This window comes from Hyperoodon ampullatus (assembly GCF_949752795.1).
Source record: "Hyperoodon ampullatus genome assembly, chromosome: 15".
Lineage (NCBI taxonomy): Eukaryota > Metazoa > Chordata > Mammalia > Artiodactyla > Ziphiidae > Hyperoodon > Hyperoodon ampullatus.
In genome coordinates this window covers 47,630,642-47,646,584 of record NC_136928.1, presented here as the reverse complement: position 1 = coordinate 47,646,584, position 15,943 = coordinate 47,630,642, and the positions used below count along the sequence as shown (strand labels likewise).

The following is a 15,943-nucleotide window of genomic DNA, read 5'->3' as shown; positions in this document are numbered from 1 at the left end:
TTAGTTGACACTGTGTAGAAAAATGAAGCTAAATGTCCTTCTATTCTGTCCAGTATCATATCTCACATATCTAGCTAAAATACTTCATTGCTTCATTGGAAATACATATGGTAATATCTAGACAGACTTATGTTAGGCATATTCTTTTTTTGGGTTCTCAACGGTCATTTTAAATGTTCAGGCCACCAGTATAGATAATATGCTCAAGATGACAAATTACTTCAATAATACTTAACATGAGGAAAGTTAGTCTCAAATTTCCAGGATGGGGGTTGGAACCTTAGATGCTTTCTAATGCAGTAAATTTCACAAGGCTAGGAGATCAGATTGGTGCTTTGTGACCACCTGGAGGGGTGGGATAGGGAGGGTGGGAGGGAGGGAGACTCAAGAGGGAAGGGATATGGGGATATATGTATATGTATAACTGATTCACTTTGTTATAAAGCAGAAACTAACACACCATTGTGAAGCAATTATACTCCAATAAAGATGTAAAAAATAAAAATATAAAAAAATAAAATAAAATAAAATTCATAAGGCTAAAAACAAAACAGACTTTTAAATGTTTAAGATGAAAGTCTTTCTTTGAGAAATAGTCAACCCATGAGGCTAAATCTGACAGAAAATATTCATCATAATTTAAATTTTAATATATGGCCTATTTAAAAGCTTCATACTTCAAAAGGTTTTCACATTTATTATGTCATTCTGTCTTAATTAAAAACTAACTAAAATATGAGATTAGGTTGCAACTTTGGATTATTACAGAAATTAGGTTAATATTCCTTAGGAATAAATGTACTTTCCTAATAACCATATGAACATGTTAATACACAATTTAGTCACAACAATTATATCTAACTTAGTTTTACAAAGACATGAAGTTTTGTGGTTTAAAATCTTTTTTTCTGGGGTAATGTTATAATATACAGAATTGAATAAAAGGTATTTTTAAATGAAAATCATTTAAAGTTTTTTTTATTAAAAAATATTAACTTAAAAGTTGTAAAAGATAGTAATGAGAGTTCTACATAACTTACATCTAGCCTAACCTACTGTTAACATCTTAAATAACCACTGGACAATTACGAAAACTAAGAAATTGACGTTGTTACTACACTATTAACTAATGTAAAGACTTTATTAGGTTTTACCAGTTTTTAACTAATGTCCTTTTTGTGTTCCAGGATCCAATCCAGATTCCCACATTGTATTTGTCATGATTAGACTGAGGTCACAAATTTTAATTGAGAATACAAAGAATACCAGAGAAATAAAGTGCCTCTCTCAGCACATCATATCAGGAGGTGCATGAGGTCCGTATTTCTTATTACTCGTGATGTTTAACTCAACCACTTAGTTAAGGTGGTCTGCTGAGTTTCTCTGTGGAAAGTTTCTATTTTCCCCTTGCAGGAGACACTTTTAGATTACATAAATTACTAGCCTCTACTCAAACTTCTACCCACTAATTTTAGCATCTATTGGTGAATCTTGCCTTCAACAATTATTACTTTGAAGTTCTAATGTTGAATTTCTACTTCCATCACCCTTCTACATTTGGTACTGGAATTCTTCTGTAAGAAAGAGCTGTCCCCACTCCCGCACATATCTATCTGTCTGTCTATCTATCTATTCAATCACTTAATAACAGTATGTGCTCACAGATATTTATTTCACTATTTGGGTTGTAATCCAATACTATATTCATTTTCTTGCTCAAATAGCTCCTTCTGGCTAGTAGGAGCTCTTTCAGATTGGTTCCTGTGTCCTTCTGTCTTGCCTTTATATCAGGGGTCGATAAACCGTGGCCGACAGGTCAAATGTGTCCCTCTATCTACTTTCATAAAGATCTATTGGAACATAACCACACCCATTCATTTACTTATTAGCTATTGCTGCTTTTGACCTATAGTGGTGAAGTTGAGTAATTGTGACAAAGATCATGTGGCCCGCAAAAGCCAGATATTTACTACCTGGCTTTTTACAGTAAAAGTTTGCCAATCCTTGCCCTAGATGGATTTTCTTTTTAAATTGAGAACTTTGGATAGTGCCCAAAATGCCTTTGTTTGTCACATTTGAGGTAGTTCATTCATAATACAGAACCATGAATATATATTTTCCTAACTTAATTAGTTATAACATTTTTTATCTTAAGGATCTATTTTTCATGAAAGGAAGGAGTGGCTTGTCAGTGTTCTCTTGGAATGAATTAAGTACATATATAAGAGAATAAACTATAGAGATTAACAATGTGATGGGGGAGAAAAAGGTGAAAAATTATCTAGTACAGAGAGAAAAAGAGATAAACTATCCTTCTCCATGAGTTCTAAAGTTTCCTCTATACATGCAAAGGGCTTTATTACCTTGCCCTCATAATAATAAAAAGTAATCCTTTCCAAAGGTGTCAGATTAATAGTCATTTTTGTCTTGACTGCATTGGACACTGTTATTTCACTATCACACTTCAAAATCCTCAGATGACTTACCAATAGATCTATCCAAATGAGACCCTCAAATCATGCACTTTGATTTTAAGGATATTTATTATGCAATGCACCAATGTTAGAATTATAGCAAGCACAGTATCAGTGGTCAAAATCCATTTATTGGAAGGATTATGACATTCTTCTAATCATATTTGAGAGAACAATTTTTCTAAATTGGAAGTACAAAAGTTGGGCTTGTTCTGTTAAAGAAAAAGAATTTTATCTGAACTAGCAGAGGCTACATCCAGGGCAACATCAGTGGTTAGAAGGTTATTATTATTAGAAGGTTAATAAAGGGCAGTTACATTTCATCGGAAGCTTGCTTCATTTGGGTAGGAGGAGGTTCCTCCTCATATGTCCATTAAATAGACTTTATTTTTTCCTCTGAATTCTAGACCTCCTTAAGATCACCCAGAGCAGAGGTTCTGCATTCTAATTCAGAGGTTAATGGGCCATAAGGATGTTGAGGCACAACCCCTAAAAATCATATGCATCACTGAGTGTACATGCAGATATCTGTGTATTTCTCTAAAGATAAGATGCCCTATTTATCAGATTCTTATAGAGGCAGAGATTCAAAGGAAGTTAAGAAAAATTGATCTAGATTAATCTAAAACTGCAGATAGTTACCTAATTTTTGTACTTCACATAGAACTTCAACATTAGTGTATGAAATTTTTACCTTTTTGCTATTCTGCTACCTCTTGAACAAACTGTCATTGTTTACTAGGAAAAAAATGACATTTAATACCAACTAATTCCTGAGCTAACAAGATAAGAAAAGTGGATAGACAGCAGACAAAGGGAAATAGTATGAAAAGTACGAGCCTTACTCATAGGTGGTACTCAAATGCTCACATTAAGAGTTGATAGGAAAAAAAGCAAATAGTAGAATTAAAAAAAAAAACGGTTTAATCACACACAAAAATACTAGTTATTATCAGTATTTATCATAAAATATAAAAACAATCCTGGGCAATTTGATAAAATAGGGATCAGAGTGTTTTAGAAAAAATTAAAAGAAGGGCCCATCATTAAGTTGGGAACATGGCTGATCTCCCATTGAACTCAGGTAATTATAAACTATGTTACAATAAAGATACTTTTGGATAATAGTCAAATTATAAAAGCACTGTCACAAAACTATAAATCTCTTCAAAATCAGCCAAACACCTGCAAGTTTCCTGAAAGCCTAATATCCTTAAAAATGTAATTTCTCCGACTTTTAGCCTTTACCTATTTCTGAAAACCTATTTCTATCTCAACTCCTAAAAACTAAATTTTCATTTATAGTGGCAACTATTTTTTTTTTTGTATCTGACATACGTGATTCATTGTTTTTAACTAGTAGGTAGATTCATTATCCTGATCAGTACTTTTGAAGAAGAGTCCTTGAACCCAATTCCTCAGTCAACATTGTTGGCTACCTTTACTGAAAATTTGTGATAATGTCATTCTCTGTTTAACCCAAGTATTTTTCAGGAGTGAAATCAACACCTCCCTTTATTATGGTAAGAATTTAAATCTCTAAACAAATTGTAATTTGGAAACAATGACGGGGAACAAGAAGATAAAGGGGGAATCTTCTGGAAACCATGAAGAAGGGCTGCCATTTATATATATTTATATTATCTATGTTTGCCAGACTGTGTAGTCTAAATGATGCCCATCAAACCATGAGAGAACCTTTCTCTTTATCAGAAAATTAAAAATCCTAATATGGTTGCGCTACAGCAACTGTAAGAACGCTTTGATATTAAAAAAGAAAAAAATGCAGGTCACTGAGAATATATTAGAACAAGTGAGAAGTCTGAGAATATATCATTTCTTTCCATCTCCTTGGATACAATTTCACTGAAGCTAAGCATTTTAGGTAGATGTATTTAATATACTGCTCAATAAAAAGTTCATTATGCTTCATCATTAAGAAAAGCCCCCAAAGTCTCAGAAAAACTGAACACCGTGAAAGAAGATAATTAAAACGGAAAAAGTCAGAGTTTTAGTCACTAATTCTAATAAAGCTATAGTATTTGAAGTTTCAGATTTCTCATAGTATGAAGGTTTACTTTGGATAATTTGGATTAGTAAACAGTTAACTATATCAAATAGAAAGCCAAACATTTATATATTCACATAAATATTTATCCATGTACCTATGTATTTTTAGCTAAAAAACATGAGCAAGGGCTTCCTTGGTGGCGCAGTGGTTGAGAGTCCGCCTGCCGATGCAGGGGACACGGGTTCGTGCCCTGGTCCGGGAAGATTCTACGTGCCGCGGAGCGGCTGGGCCCGTGAGCCATGGCCGCTGAGCCTGCGCATCCGGAGCCTGTGCTCCGCAATGGGAGAGGCCACAACAGTGAGAGGCACGCGTGCCGCAAAAAAAAAAAAAAAAAAAAAAAAAAACATGAGCAAAAGACAATGCTTTGACATTGAAGTTAAATGAGGAAATGGGATTTATTCAACAATTATTTATTAAGTACTCTATTATGTGCCAAGTCCTAATAATCATGTCTTCTGTTGGAGCCTACCACAAACTTGTAGTTTATTTAAAGAATGATTCACATCTTCTGTATGGTTTATCAGTTTCCATAAGTGAGTTAGATTTTCACTGCCTTACTTTGTAGGAGGGAAACAAAATTCAGTCACACTCTTCCCATATCTCTACATTTAACCAAGACAGGGGCAAGTCTTCTATTAAGATACAGTTTTTCTCCCGAATAATACTTAAGAATTCTTATACTTGAATCCTCTAATGAACCGTTCCTCTTCTAGCTACTGAAATCAACTAAATTTCAAGTGATGTCACTGAGAAATAAATATAAATTAGTAAATATATAACGTTTGAAATCATGTCAACCTAAAGGTTGACTGCTGCAGGAACAGTACAACAGTATGATTCATAATGGTTTCCTTAATTTGCTAATAAAGTTTTTAAAGTGAGGTTAAAAAATAATCAGTGCCTACTAATAAGTAATACTATTTAAAAATTTAGTGATAACAAAAACTATGGTTTCTGTAAGAAACTTATTTTTATTCCATGTGTTACTATTTTTTAACACTCATACTATAGTTTTGTGTGTATGTGTGTCTGTGTGGGTCAGCAGAAGCAGTAGGCTGTGACATGGACTAATATAGACAGTTATGCCTGATCGTGTAAATCATAATGTTTAGTTATGAAGAATATACCTTGCTATGTTGAAGGATACATCTAATGACCTCTCTTCTGTTTGTTTTTTGTCTCCCAGACAGTATAAAGGAAAGCACACAGAGCCAGTAGATAGGAGTTTCCAAGTGTAGTTTTGGCTCTGCCACTAACTAGCATAGTGATCCTGATCAAACCCATTGGCCTCTCCAAGATTCCATTTTATTGTCTGAAGAATGAAGGAGCTGGTAGAGAAGATCTTTGAAGTTCCTTCCCTCCTTCAAATTTTATGATTATAAATGAGGTAGATTTTCTCAATTATATCATCCACATAGTAAAAATTCAGGTAAAAATAAATAAAAATATAAAAATCCTCAAACCAATGGATACTTTAGTACCATATAGGAAACTTTCAATGATGGAGTGGCTTAAATACATAATAATTAATGACTTGAACATAATTAATGACTTGAACTAAAAATCAATTAATCTAAACTGTGTAGAATTTAAAGGGAAATCATCAATATGACTTTCCCTGAGCCCTGAAATATCTGAAGCCTTTGAAGATGACAACAAAGTCAAGATTTAGAGATAATACCCATAAGATCTTTGAGCCAAATTGAATGGTCATGCAAAAAGCATTTACACCCTCTCCATGATGTCTTTCCTTGAGTTATTCCTCTTTCTTTCAAATCTTCCATCCCTAAACTATCTGCTTTGTTACAACACTCCAGATCGCCATTTTCTCTTTTCTTTAAACTCTAATAGCAACTAAACCCTGTACTACTAACTTTGAAGCTAATCCGTTTTATGTGACATTGGTAGGTTTTCAAAATCCTTCTTTGCCTCCCAGATAGACTAAACTCTTAGTAAACAGCAACTATATCTCTTACTTCCCTACTTATTCCTATCACAGGTTTCCATTTCATTGTTACCTAATGCAGTCTAGTGGCCATACTGCAGCATCAAAACATTGAATAATCAATGGTTACATTGGGGGGGGGGAACTAAAAAGTAGAAATGACTCTCCTTTTACTCAGTTGTTCATTAGGTTTTCTAATGTATTCTGTATTCAACCTCTTTATTTTCTCATACCCTCTCACCTTATCTTAGGCCTTTATCTTTTGATACCTGGGCTTTTTAATAGCTTCCTAATTATTTTCTGTCTCTACCTCTTCCTGCTAATCCCGTTAAAATGTAAGCTAGCCTTTCAAGACCCAAATCAAATTTCCTATATTTTTTGTAGTCTTGCTAGACCACTCACTCCAAAATGGCTTGTCTTCCTTGGAACCAATTTTCCCTTTTTATTTTTCTTATTCAGAAATTAGCTGAATATGATATGATAACACTTGTATTTTCCCACATAGTATATTTTTAATCTTGAACATTTTTTACGTATCTCTGTAACCAGATGGTAAGCCTAGGAAGTTCCTTTAATATAGTATATATTTGTTGATTTGATGTATTAACTTGACAGGAATAAAATGAATATTTGACCTTGTACAGAATAAATAACATCTTTTTGGCATTCTGTGGTAGACAAATGAAGTCAATGGTTTATCCTCAAAGGTAACTGTGGTTTATCTGGAGAAATCTTTAGCCTGGGCTAGTAAAATAATGTTAGGTTTTGTGGATTAGCATCATGAGAAGACGAAGTCTATGTTTGTTGAGAAAGAAAATTTTGCTAACTGTAATTAGGAACAAATCAGGGATTAATGATGCATTATATTCTAGAGCTTTAACTGACTTTAAATGGTTTGCAAAATATTATTTCTATACTTTGCTCCATGCACAGAAAATAATGAAAACTGGGTCTGCTATTCAGAAAATTCAATATTTATTCTAACATGTGAACAGTTGAGTTATGAGAATACTTCATATACTCCAGAAGAGCATAAAATCTACCTCTGCTAATTAGTTTCTCTATGAAAGCCTTCCAGACAATTATAGGCTAATACCACTGGTCAATGCTTTAAGTGCTTTTCATTAAAGGTATAGTGTTGCTACCAGATGAATTGCTTCATATAAAAGCACTTACCACAAAGTCCTACAATGGAAGGTTAAGTGCTATACTTAATTACTAATTTCAACCCCTATTACCTACATTTTGCAGTGCAGGCACTTAAAAAGGAACCAAATATAGTCTGTTGGTTTCCACTTTCCTGATTACAGGATTTAGTGGTAAAAGCATTAGTCCATCTGTTTTTCTAATGAATAATAACAAAAAAAAAAATTTTTTTTAAATAAAAATAGTCATACCACAAACCAATATAAAAGAGATATGCTAGACATTTCTGTTGAGCTCATACATAAGATCACTTTGTTCTAAAAACTTTAATCTAGATGACACATACTTGTAAATTTGTATTCAGTCTTCATGGCATTGTAGCAGATGAAGCTCTGAGAGAAAAAGGTATTTGAAATTTTCATGGCTTATTTCCTACCTCAACATCATGCTGAAATGCACACAGAGCAGATGATTAATAAAATGCTTGATGACAACCATGGTGACTCTCCTGAGTTCTTTACACATTGATTGTTAAATTTTTATATGTATATATCGAAATTCCTCACAGCTGCTCAAATTTTCTCAAGGGCAGATTCTGTCTTACCCTTGCTTGTATCCTTCAGAATAACTGCAACTTTGCTCACTTTTGATTTATTAATAACATCTAAAATACTCTTTGGTGAAAGGACACTTAGAATCTTTTACTAAATATAAAAGGTGGCATCTAAATTGAGTATTGCTGAAGGGTCGTTCCTTAATTATCATGATTTTGCCAGCTTCTGATTTTTAAATATATTTTATATTATTTAATATACTGAGTATCCATTTAATTGGTACATAAGACATCATATGTATTAAACAACTATTAGTCTAGGAAAAAATATAGAAATATTTGTTGACTTAGTTAATTAACACTGCTCCAATCTCAGCTACTGACATTCAAATTGGACACTAGCATACCACAAAAAGAAAGGGATCATGTCTTTTTTGGACTATGCCTAGAATATAGTATCTGGTATGTGCACAGTTAAAGGGTTGTTAGTCAGATAAAATATATTAAAATAGTGAGGTATAGAAATTTTTAAAAACATAAAATATTTATCCAAGCGCATTAGTGCATTAGAAAACGAGGTTCTGATTATCTATGCTTGGGAAATGCATACTATATTTCTCTTCTAGAGATTCATTATGGTATTAATATAACAAAGTACAAGCATAGATATTTTTAACTTAGTTAACCCAGAATTTCCCAAACTAACTTGAGAGTGGGACTTCCTCTCTCCTCTCATAAATCACCATTAACATTCTCTAGAATAGGGCTCTTAAAGATACTAGTTTGGAAGTATGATAAGAGTGAAAAGTTACTAAACTAAGATAATTTTAAAGAATTAACTGGTGAAACAAAGCTAGGCTTCAAGAGGCAACTGCCACATGTAATAGTAACAGGATTTATCATTTTACATGGTCAGGTTCACTGTTCACGGATGACAACATCCCAGGAGCAGAGTCTAGATCTCATCCTACTTTATATCTTCAGTGGTGTCCAGTGCAATGACTTCCTCTCAGTAAATAGGTATTGATTAATCTGGATTTTAGGAAATTCACCAGTTTACGTTTCTGTTGTTTCACTAAGGCTGCAGTTATCATAAAAATTACATTTCTACTAGGATTCAGTACATGCAGTAAGGGATTAGCAGGGGCTATGTAGCACTGCATACATATTTAAGTTACTTTCTTGCCAGATCTTCCATTCCTTAGTCTTATTAAAGTTGGTAACAGAAGGTGTGCATTCTTGTAATTGTAGTTTAAAACCGGGATAATTCCAAGGACATCAATTCAGCAAATATTTATTGAGTGTCTACTATTTGCCAGTATTATAAAAGGCACTGGGCATATTATTAATCTGCTTGCTTCTGAATTTTGTCATAGAGCAGGGTTTTTTTTTATTACATTTAATTCATCAAATATTTGTAAAGCACCAGATTTATAAAATAAGTTTGAAATGTGGCTTGAAGATGTAGATGCTGTAAATTATAAAAGGTCCAAAAGGGTATCACAGACATTTTATTCCATAATTGTGCGTAAGTAGTACTAAAAAAAATTGATCTTTATTTAGTAAGTTAGTTACTTCCTCGAATTATTTCTTTCAAGAAACGAATACTGTAATAGAGAAATTTATATATAAATTTTGGTAATATTTTTTATTGTGCAAAATAAAAATTTCTTTTTATAATCTTTCTTTATACTAATCTTTCTTTATCTTTCTATACACAGATAAATGAGACTGATGTTTTTAGTAACCTCTTTTGTACTAAAATATGGAAAGGATAATAATTTCAGTAAAATACCTTTGGACTTTTAATTTGGATTTTACTTTAAAATAGCATTTTAAAAATTAAGAATATATGCAATCACAAGTAACACTGGTTTAAGTTTCTAATCTACTGCCTTTGTTTCAATAACAGTACTGACAAAACTCATTAATGATGAACAGGATAATTTTTATTTTATCAATAATAGCTTGACATACATTTTATAGACTTGAAATGACTAATACTACTAGTGTCACAGAATCTTTGCAAAACTCCATGGTTATATGACAGTGAAAACAAATTTCATTTACTTGCATGTTCTTATAACTGCTGTTTTATGGTACTATATATAGTTCTTTACTATTTCTCTGTTTGTCCCATGGTCCTCCTGCAGCTTTCGTGAGTTTCAGCTATGTACCACCATCAAAGGAACTCTCCTATTTTCTTTCAGATAAAAGTGTTATGATATTCCCTCTCTTAGGTTTAAAATTTAACTTTGTTACTTTTGACAAAGCCTTTCCTTTGTTCAAATGCAAGGATCCAGTTAACAAAGAGCTTTGACATGTTGTGCCTTTTATGTGTGCATTTTTCTGGTTTCACTGATGTCCCGAATTTTGCAAACAATAACGTGTGCCTTCAAGTTCTCCTATAAAATGCCATTTGTACACTGTACCAAGAACAGTTTAGGACAGCACTACATTCACGTGACTCTAAAATCTGATAAATACTTGATGGTTTCTCCGAAAACCCACAATTGGGTGAAACGGACGAAAACAATGCTTCGTTTTCCAGTTTGTTTTTCATAAAATCTTCCCCCGATACACATTCACTGGCTTACCTGCAGGGTAGCGCTCAATCACTGGCCAGCTGTCCACCTGTAACGTGGCATTGCCACCACTCCTCGTGAAACGGACTACATGGTATTTCCCATCGTTAATGATTGCATTGGACTCTTCGATGGCGATGTCATCTGTCCCAACATTAAATTTAACTCCGATTTTTCCTTGATGCTGGAAGGGAGGAAGGGAGTAGAGAGTTATATGAAGTTGTGTTGATTCATCATCATTTAATAAGAATTACATACAGGGTATTGCTTAAAAACATGCTTCAGAACAACAGCTGCTTTCCTCCGATTTTACTTCTGAAAAGCTCCGACAAGGTTCTTAACATTTGGATAAATCTGAAGCATCTCTTTCATGGATAATTGATATTCCAAAAGACACGCTTTTCAAGAGAATTGAGCTGCCTTCTTCCCAGAGGTTGCCACAGACAAGGTGCACAGCTGCCTGTGTTAAAGGATATATTTTAATGTTCTTTAACATAGCTCCTTTAATCCACACCTTCCTTCACAAGAAAAATGAGGCTTGAAATTCTCCCTTTTAATAACTGGTAAAATCAGAGCAATGAAGTCTATTTCTAAATACAAAGTGGACAAAAGCTCACAATATAGAAAATCACTCTACAGGGTATGGGTACACAGACAGGCATTTAATGAGTACAATCATTATTCACACACACAAAAATCATCATATGCTAAGAATCTAAAATTCACTGAATTTCTTTATTTTGCAGATGATGAAACTATGACACAGGAAGGTGCAATGAGCTGTTCAAGTTCATATAACTAAATAGAGGGGTGCTAGAGTTAGAATTCAGTTCCCTCATTCTTCATTTATACCTAAGCTAAGATGAAGTTAAGATATGGGTATCTAAAAGTAACTACCTCTCTGAATTATGCAAAGCAACATTCTAAGTGCAAAGTTTGTGGCTGTTAACTTTATAATTTCATAATACAAGGAAGCAAAGAGAAACATGTGCTTATGTCCTCTGTCTTTGAGAAGCCTTCTCTAACAGCAGGGCTGTCAACTCTACCATAAGTTCAGTTGATTTTTAAAGCATGTGGATTTGCCCTTAATCAGTAGCACAGAATACTTGCACTGTGGGCCCTTGTCAGAGCACATAACCTCAAACTGTCTGCAGCTCACCTTTTATCAAACCTCAGTTGAGAGGAACGACATGGGGGGAAAGGGATGTAAAGGACATATAGTCCATCCATTCCTGCAGAAATTTAAAATCAGAATTTCAGAAACCAGAAGATTTGGACCACATCCTCTTGACCTCTTGCTGGATTCTCATCATTGAACTAAGCAGCAAGAGCATGGCATCAGTTTACACTGAGCGTTATTGTAAAAAAAAAAAAAAAAATCTTGTATAACACTGCATTAATTGAAGGGAAGTATTTGAAGATGTTGTTTGGGACACTGATCATTGTCATTGTCCCCTTCTGTATTTCTTATTCCTGGTTCTTAGTGTCCATAAAAGATCTCTTTCTTATAATAGGTTAGTATGGTTTTTATTTTATTGTGTTTTGATTTGTTTTGGGCTTGATGAACAATATGACTTAAAAGCACATTTCCTTTCTGACTGGTTATTAGGAAACTCAGAGTCAAAGTGAGTAGGGAAATTTTACAAGCTGCATAGACCCCTGCTATACTGTTTTCCCCTGGGCTTATTTTTATTTTCTACCATATTTCTCAAGATCCTTATTTTTAAATATATGCCATTGTAAGGCATTTCGGTTTTTGACAGAGTGATTCAGAGGACAACTAAACAACAGGATTCCAATAAACACTAACCTCTTATCCAAGGGCCTATAAAGACATTTTTAGACATCTTTTTAGCATAGGTCTTTGGTGCAAGCACTCATTATTTTTTCACTTTGGTAGAATTCCTATTTGCTCATTTTCAGTAAAATATTTAACATGGCATATTTATATTTTAACACATATGTGATATAACTCCACAGGGAATTTTTTAAGATTCTTATTTAAGAGGTTTATTATCTTTATTAGACAACACTTCTATAGTGTTCTAAGCACTTTACAAATACTAACTCTGGTATTTCTCCTAACAGCCCCAGGAAAGAGGTACTATTTTATCTGCATTTGACAGATGAGGAAACTGAAGCACAGAGTGACTAAGTAACTTGGCTAAGGTCATGCAGCTAGAAAGAGAAAAGCTGTGATTCAAACCCAGGCAGCCGGGCTCCAGAGGTTGACTTCCCACTCATTACACTAGGCTGAATTTTAGTAATATTGGGTCATCCTCTAGCTGCAGTTAGCAGATTTGGTAAATCTGGTTGTTCTTTGTTACCTGTTTTATCTTTCTGGCTAGAGCAGGAGCACCACGGAGCCTCTTATTATGCTTTGCAGATTGTATGTATCAATCAATAAGTGCTTAAAATAATTTTATAGAGGATAGTAAGCAACTGATATGTGGACATAATAGGATGCTAAAATGGACTCTTTCTGTCTCAGTTTCTGCTTCAATCCTGAGATACCAATAAGTAAAAAGCAAACAAACAAACAAACACAGATTTCTACTTCCATTTTACAAAATGAGGTACAAGATTGCCCAAGCCAGACTTGCAAAGAAGAGCACTGAAAACTGCTTTTAAGACCCTGAATTAATTACCTATTTGCAGCCCATTAAAGAGGCAAGAAAGACCAAGAAGCGATTGATAATTAGAAGAGGATTTTTGAATGTGATGTGATTTGCATGTACCGCCAAGGTAGAAGGTTACTTTTCCCTTATCTTAGGGGTGCTCAGGAAAGGGACTTTAATGGAACACCTCAGAAAGTTTGATACTTGTCTCCTGGAACTTGGGGCAGTTGTTGGGGTAATCAGCAACCCCAGTTGCCCTTGCCTGGGATTTGATGCTTGCCTGACAAATCTTCAAGGGGAGAGACTGTGACTGGCTGATGCTCTGATGGCAGAGCAACAAGTTATTACTGCACCAGGGCCCACCTGTACATTAGTTTGTTAGAAGGAACATGTGAGCATTATACGTGGACCATGGGTTAGAGAGTCAACACTAAATTGTGTTGTATTCTATCCAAGAGGTCCCCTGGGGAGAGAGGTGGTGAGTAGTTAAGACAACTCAAGAGAAAGAACCTGGAGTTGCAGTGATGGGTGCCCAGGGACTGAGGCAGAAATCCTAAATGACCATCTGAAGGATGTGGTTAAGAGAACTAAAAAAACCCCATCAAAATGCCCCCCAAGAGTGCCCCTCAGTGTCAATCTTAAGCATGGGCTAAGCACAGTTAGACAGTTACTATTGTATTAGCCAAGTAAGATCATTTCTGCCCCTTATCTCCTCTTCTCCTGCTTCATCCCTGGAGGAGTCAAGAAGAGTAAACATCGTGTAAACAAGAGGAGAAACAACCCTGCTCCCTCACCCAGTGCAAGTGGCAGCTCTAAGGCAGCCCAAGCAGGGGTAAAGGGATAAGGGACTGGCTTTAACTGAAATTGTATTCATTATTACAAAGGAGTAAGCTGAAATTACTTATGTCTAAACATGAACAGATTTTTTTTTATTATCTAAAAATGACCAAGGTAGTGTTGAGACATTTCCTAGACTTTACTGGGGTCAGGAAGAAATATTCGACAGAACAGGTTTAAATTCCTGTTGCAACCTAGGAATCAGCTCTTTCGCCGTAACAAGTACATGGAGATATTTGTTACTCTAGAGCTGATTGTTTTACTGTCTCTTCTATTATAGTCATGCATCTTATCCCAGGATAGATGGAAAGAAATTCTTCAAGTTTCCTACTTGTTCTGATAGGAAGGCTATAGTAGGCTATTTTCATCAGAGTTCTAATCAGTAAGGAGATTCAAGTTCTGTGAATAGACGCATTACAATGCTAAAGATACAAAATGCACCAAACTCTGAAAAAGAGTCTTTTACCTTATCCGTAAATGTTTCTGCAATATGAAATGTAAAATGCTTATTTTCTAGGGTAAAGAAATGCCCAGATTTCTCAGGGATTCATTTATTGCAACATAGTAAAACAAACTATTAAGAAACAGTGAGAATCGCTGATACTTGGAAAGCTTCTGACTTTTAAATGATGCCCATCTTTCCCTGCATATGTTGATTCTTCAACTTCCAACATCTTTAACATCTCATGGATCCAAACTCCAGAGTCAGATAGACCAGAACTGAATACCACCAAAGTAGGCTCAAACAACAGACTGTACCCTAACTCAGACATTATTTACCTCACCCCAGGTTGCATCAAGTCCTTGAAAAACAACTTAAGCATAAATAATAGCCAATGGGCCAATTTTTTCCCTAAAAACAAATAAATTAGAAAAGGCATATAAACTATAAAATATTAATATCAAGCATGTTTAGAGGACCAATATTTATAAATCCATTCAGAAACTGTAAATATTCTCAAAACACATCCCTCCCATATTGACAGGGTAGCAAGTCATTTCAATTATATAAACAAAACTTGCTAAACTTTCTTGCCAATAGATAATTACAATAAAAAAAAATTCATTTCAAATTCTTATTCTCTGGGATTAAATGTGATTGTCCCTGGCAAATTCTCATGACATTGCGTTAGCAAAACCAGCAGTAATTTCACTGGACATGTACTGATTTTTCAACTTTGTGTCTTCCTTGAAATAGATAACTGGCTCACACCATAATTTCAAAAATCTATTATGAGAATATCAGTAATGAGGCATTTATAATTTAATGAAGTCTTTCCATGGATTCATTAAATAAATAGTGACAAAGGTAATTACTGATTTTTTCACAAAAGCTCATTTCGGAATAAGGATTATATTATTAGGCCAAGTTAAAAGGAAAAATGAAGATGACACCGGAAAGGAACTTGAAAGTTTTAGCAAGTGACACCATAGTTAATGCATCTCTTAATTCCATCTGAATCACATATTCATTGGAAAAATATTTGTTTTAACAAAGATCAAGATTTAATGGTATACTCAATATCTTGGGCATACTTCAAGTAGGATGTTTGTGTGTTATAGATGCAGATATATTTCAATCTATATGCATTCGAAACAGATGAAACAGAATACACATATATAAAGCTTTAGCTTGTGTATGGCATACACATACGTCCACTGCTTCTTTTCCCCTACTCTGGGGTTGTTATGAAGAAGCGTTTGGCTCAACTAT

At 34.3% G+C, this 15,943-nt stretch overlaps 1 protein-coding gene across 37 annotated transcripts in view; it reads right to left on the bottom strand.

The window, feature by feature from the left end:
* NRXN1 (neurexin 1) overlaps positions 1-15,943 on the bottom strand; it is a gene marked incomplete at both ends in the record, with an annotated part of 1,144,386 nt that overhangs the window by 162,722 nt on the left and 965,721 nt on the right. For all 37 annotated transcript variants that reach the window (XM_079720554.1, XM_079720542.1, XM_079720558.1 and 34 more), the window contains one exon: positions 10,787-10,958. In XM_079720554.1, the coding sequence (XP_079576680.1) occupies positions 10,787-10,958 (172 nt within the window). The remainder of the gene's footprint in view (positions 1-10,786; positions 10,959-15,943) is intronic.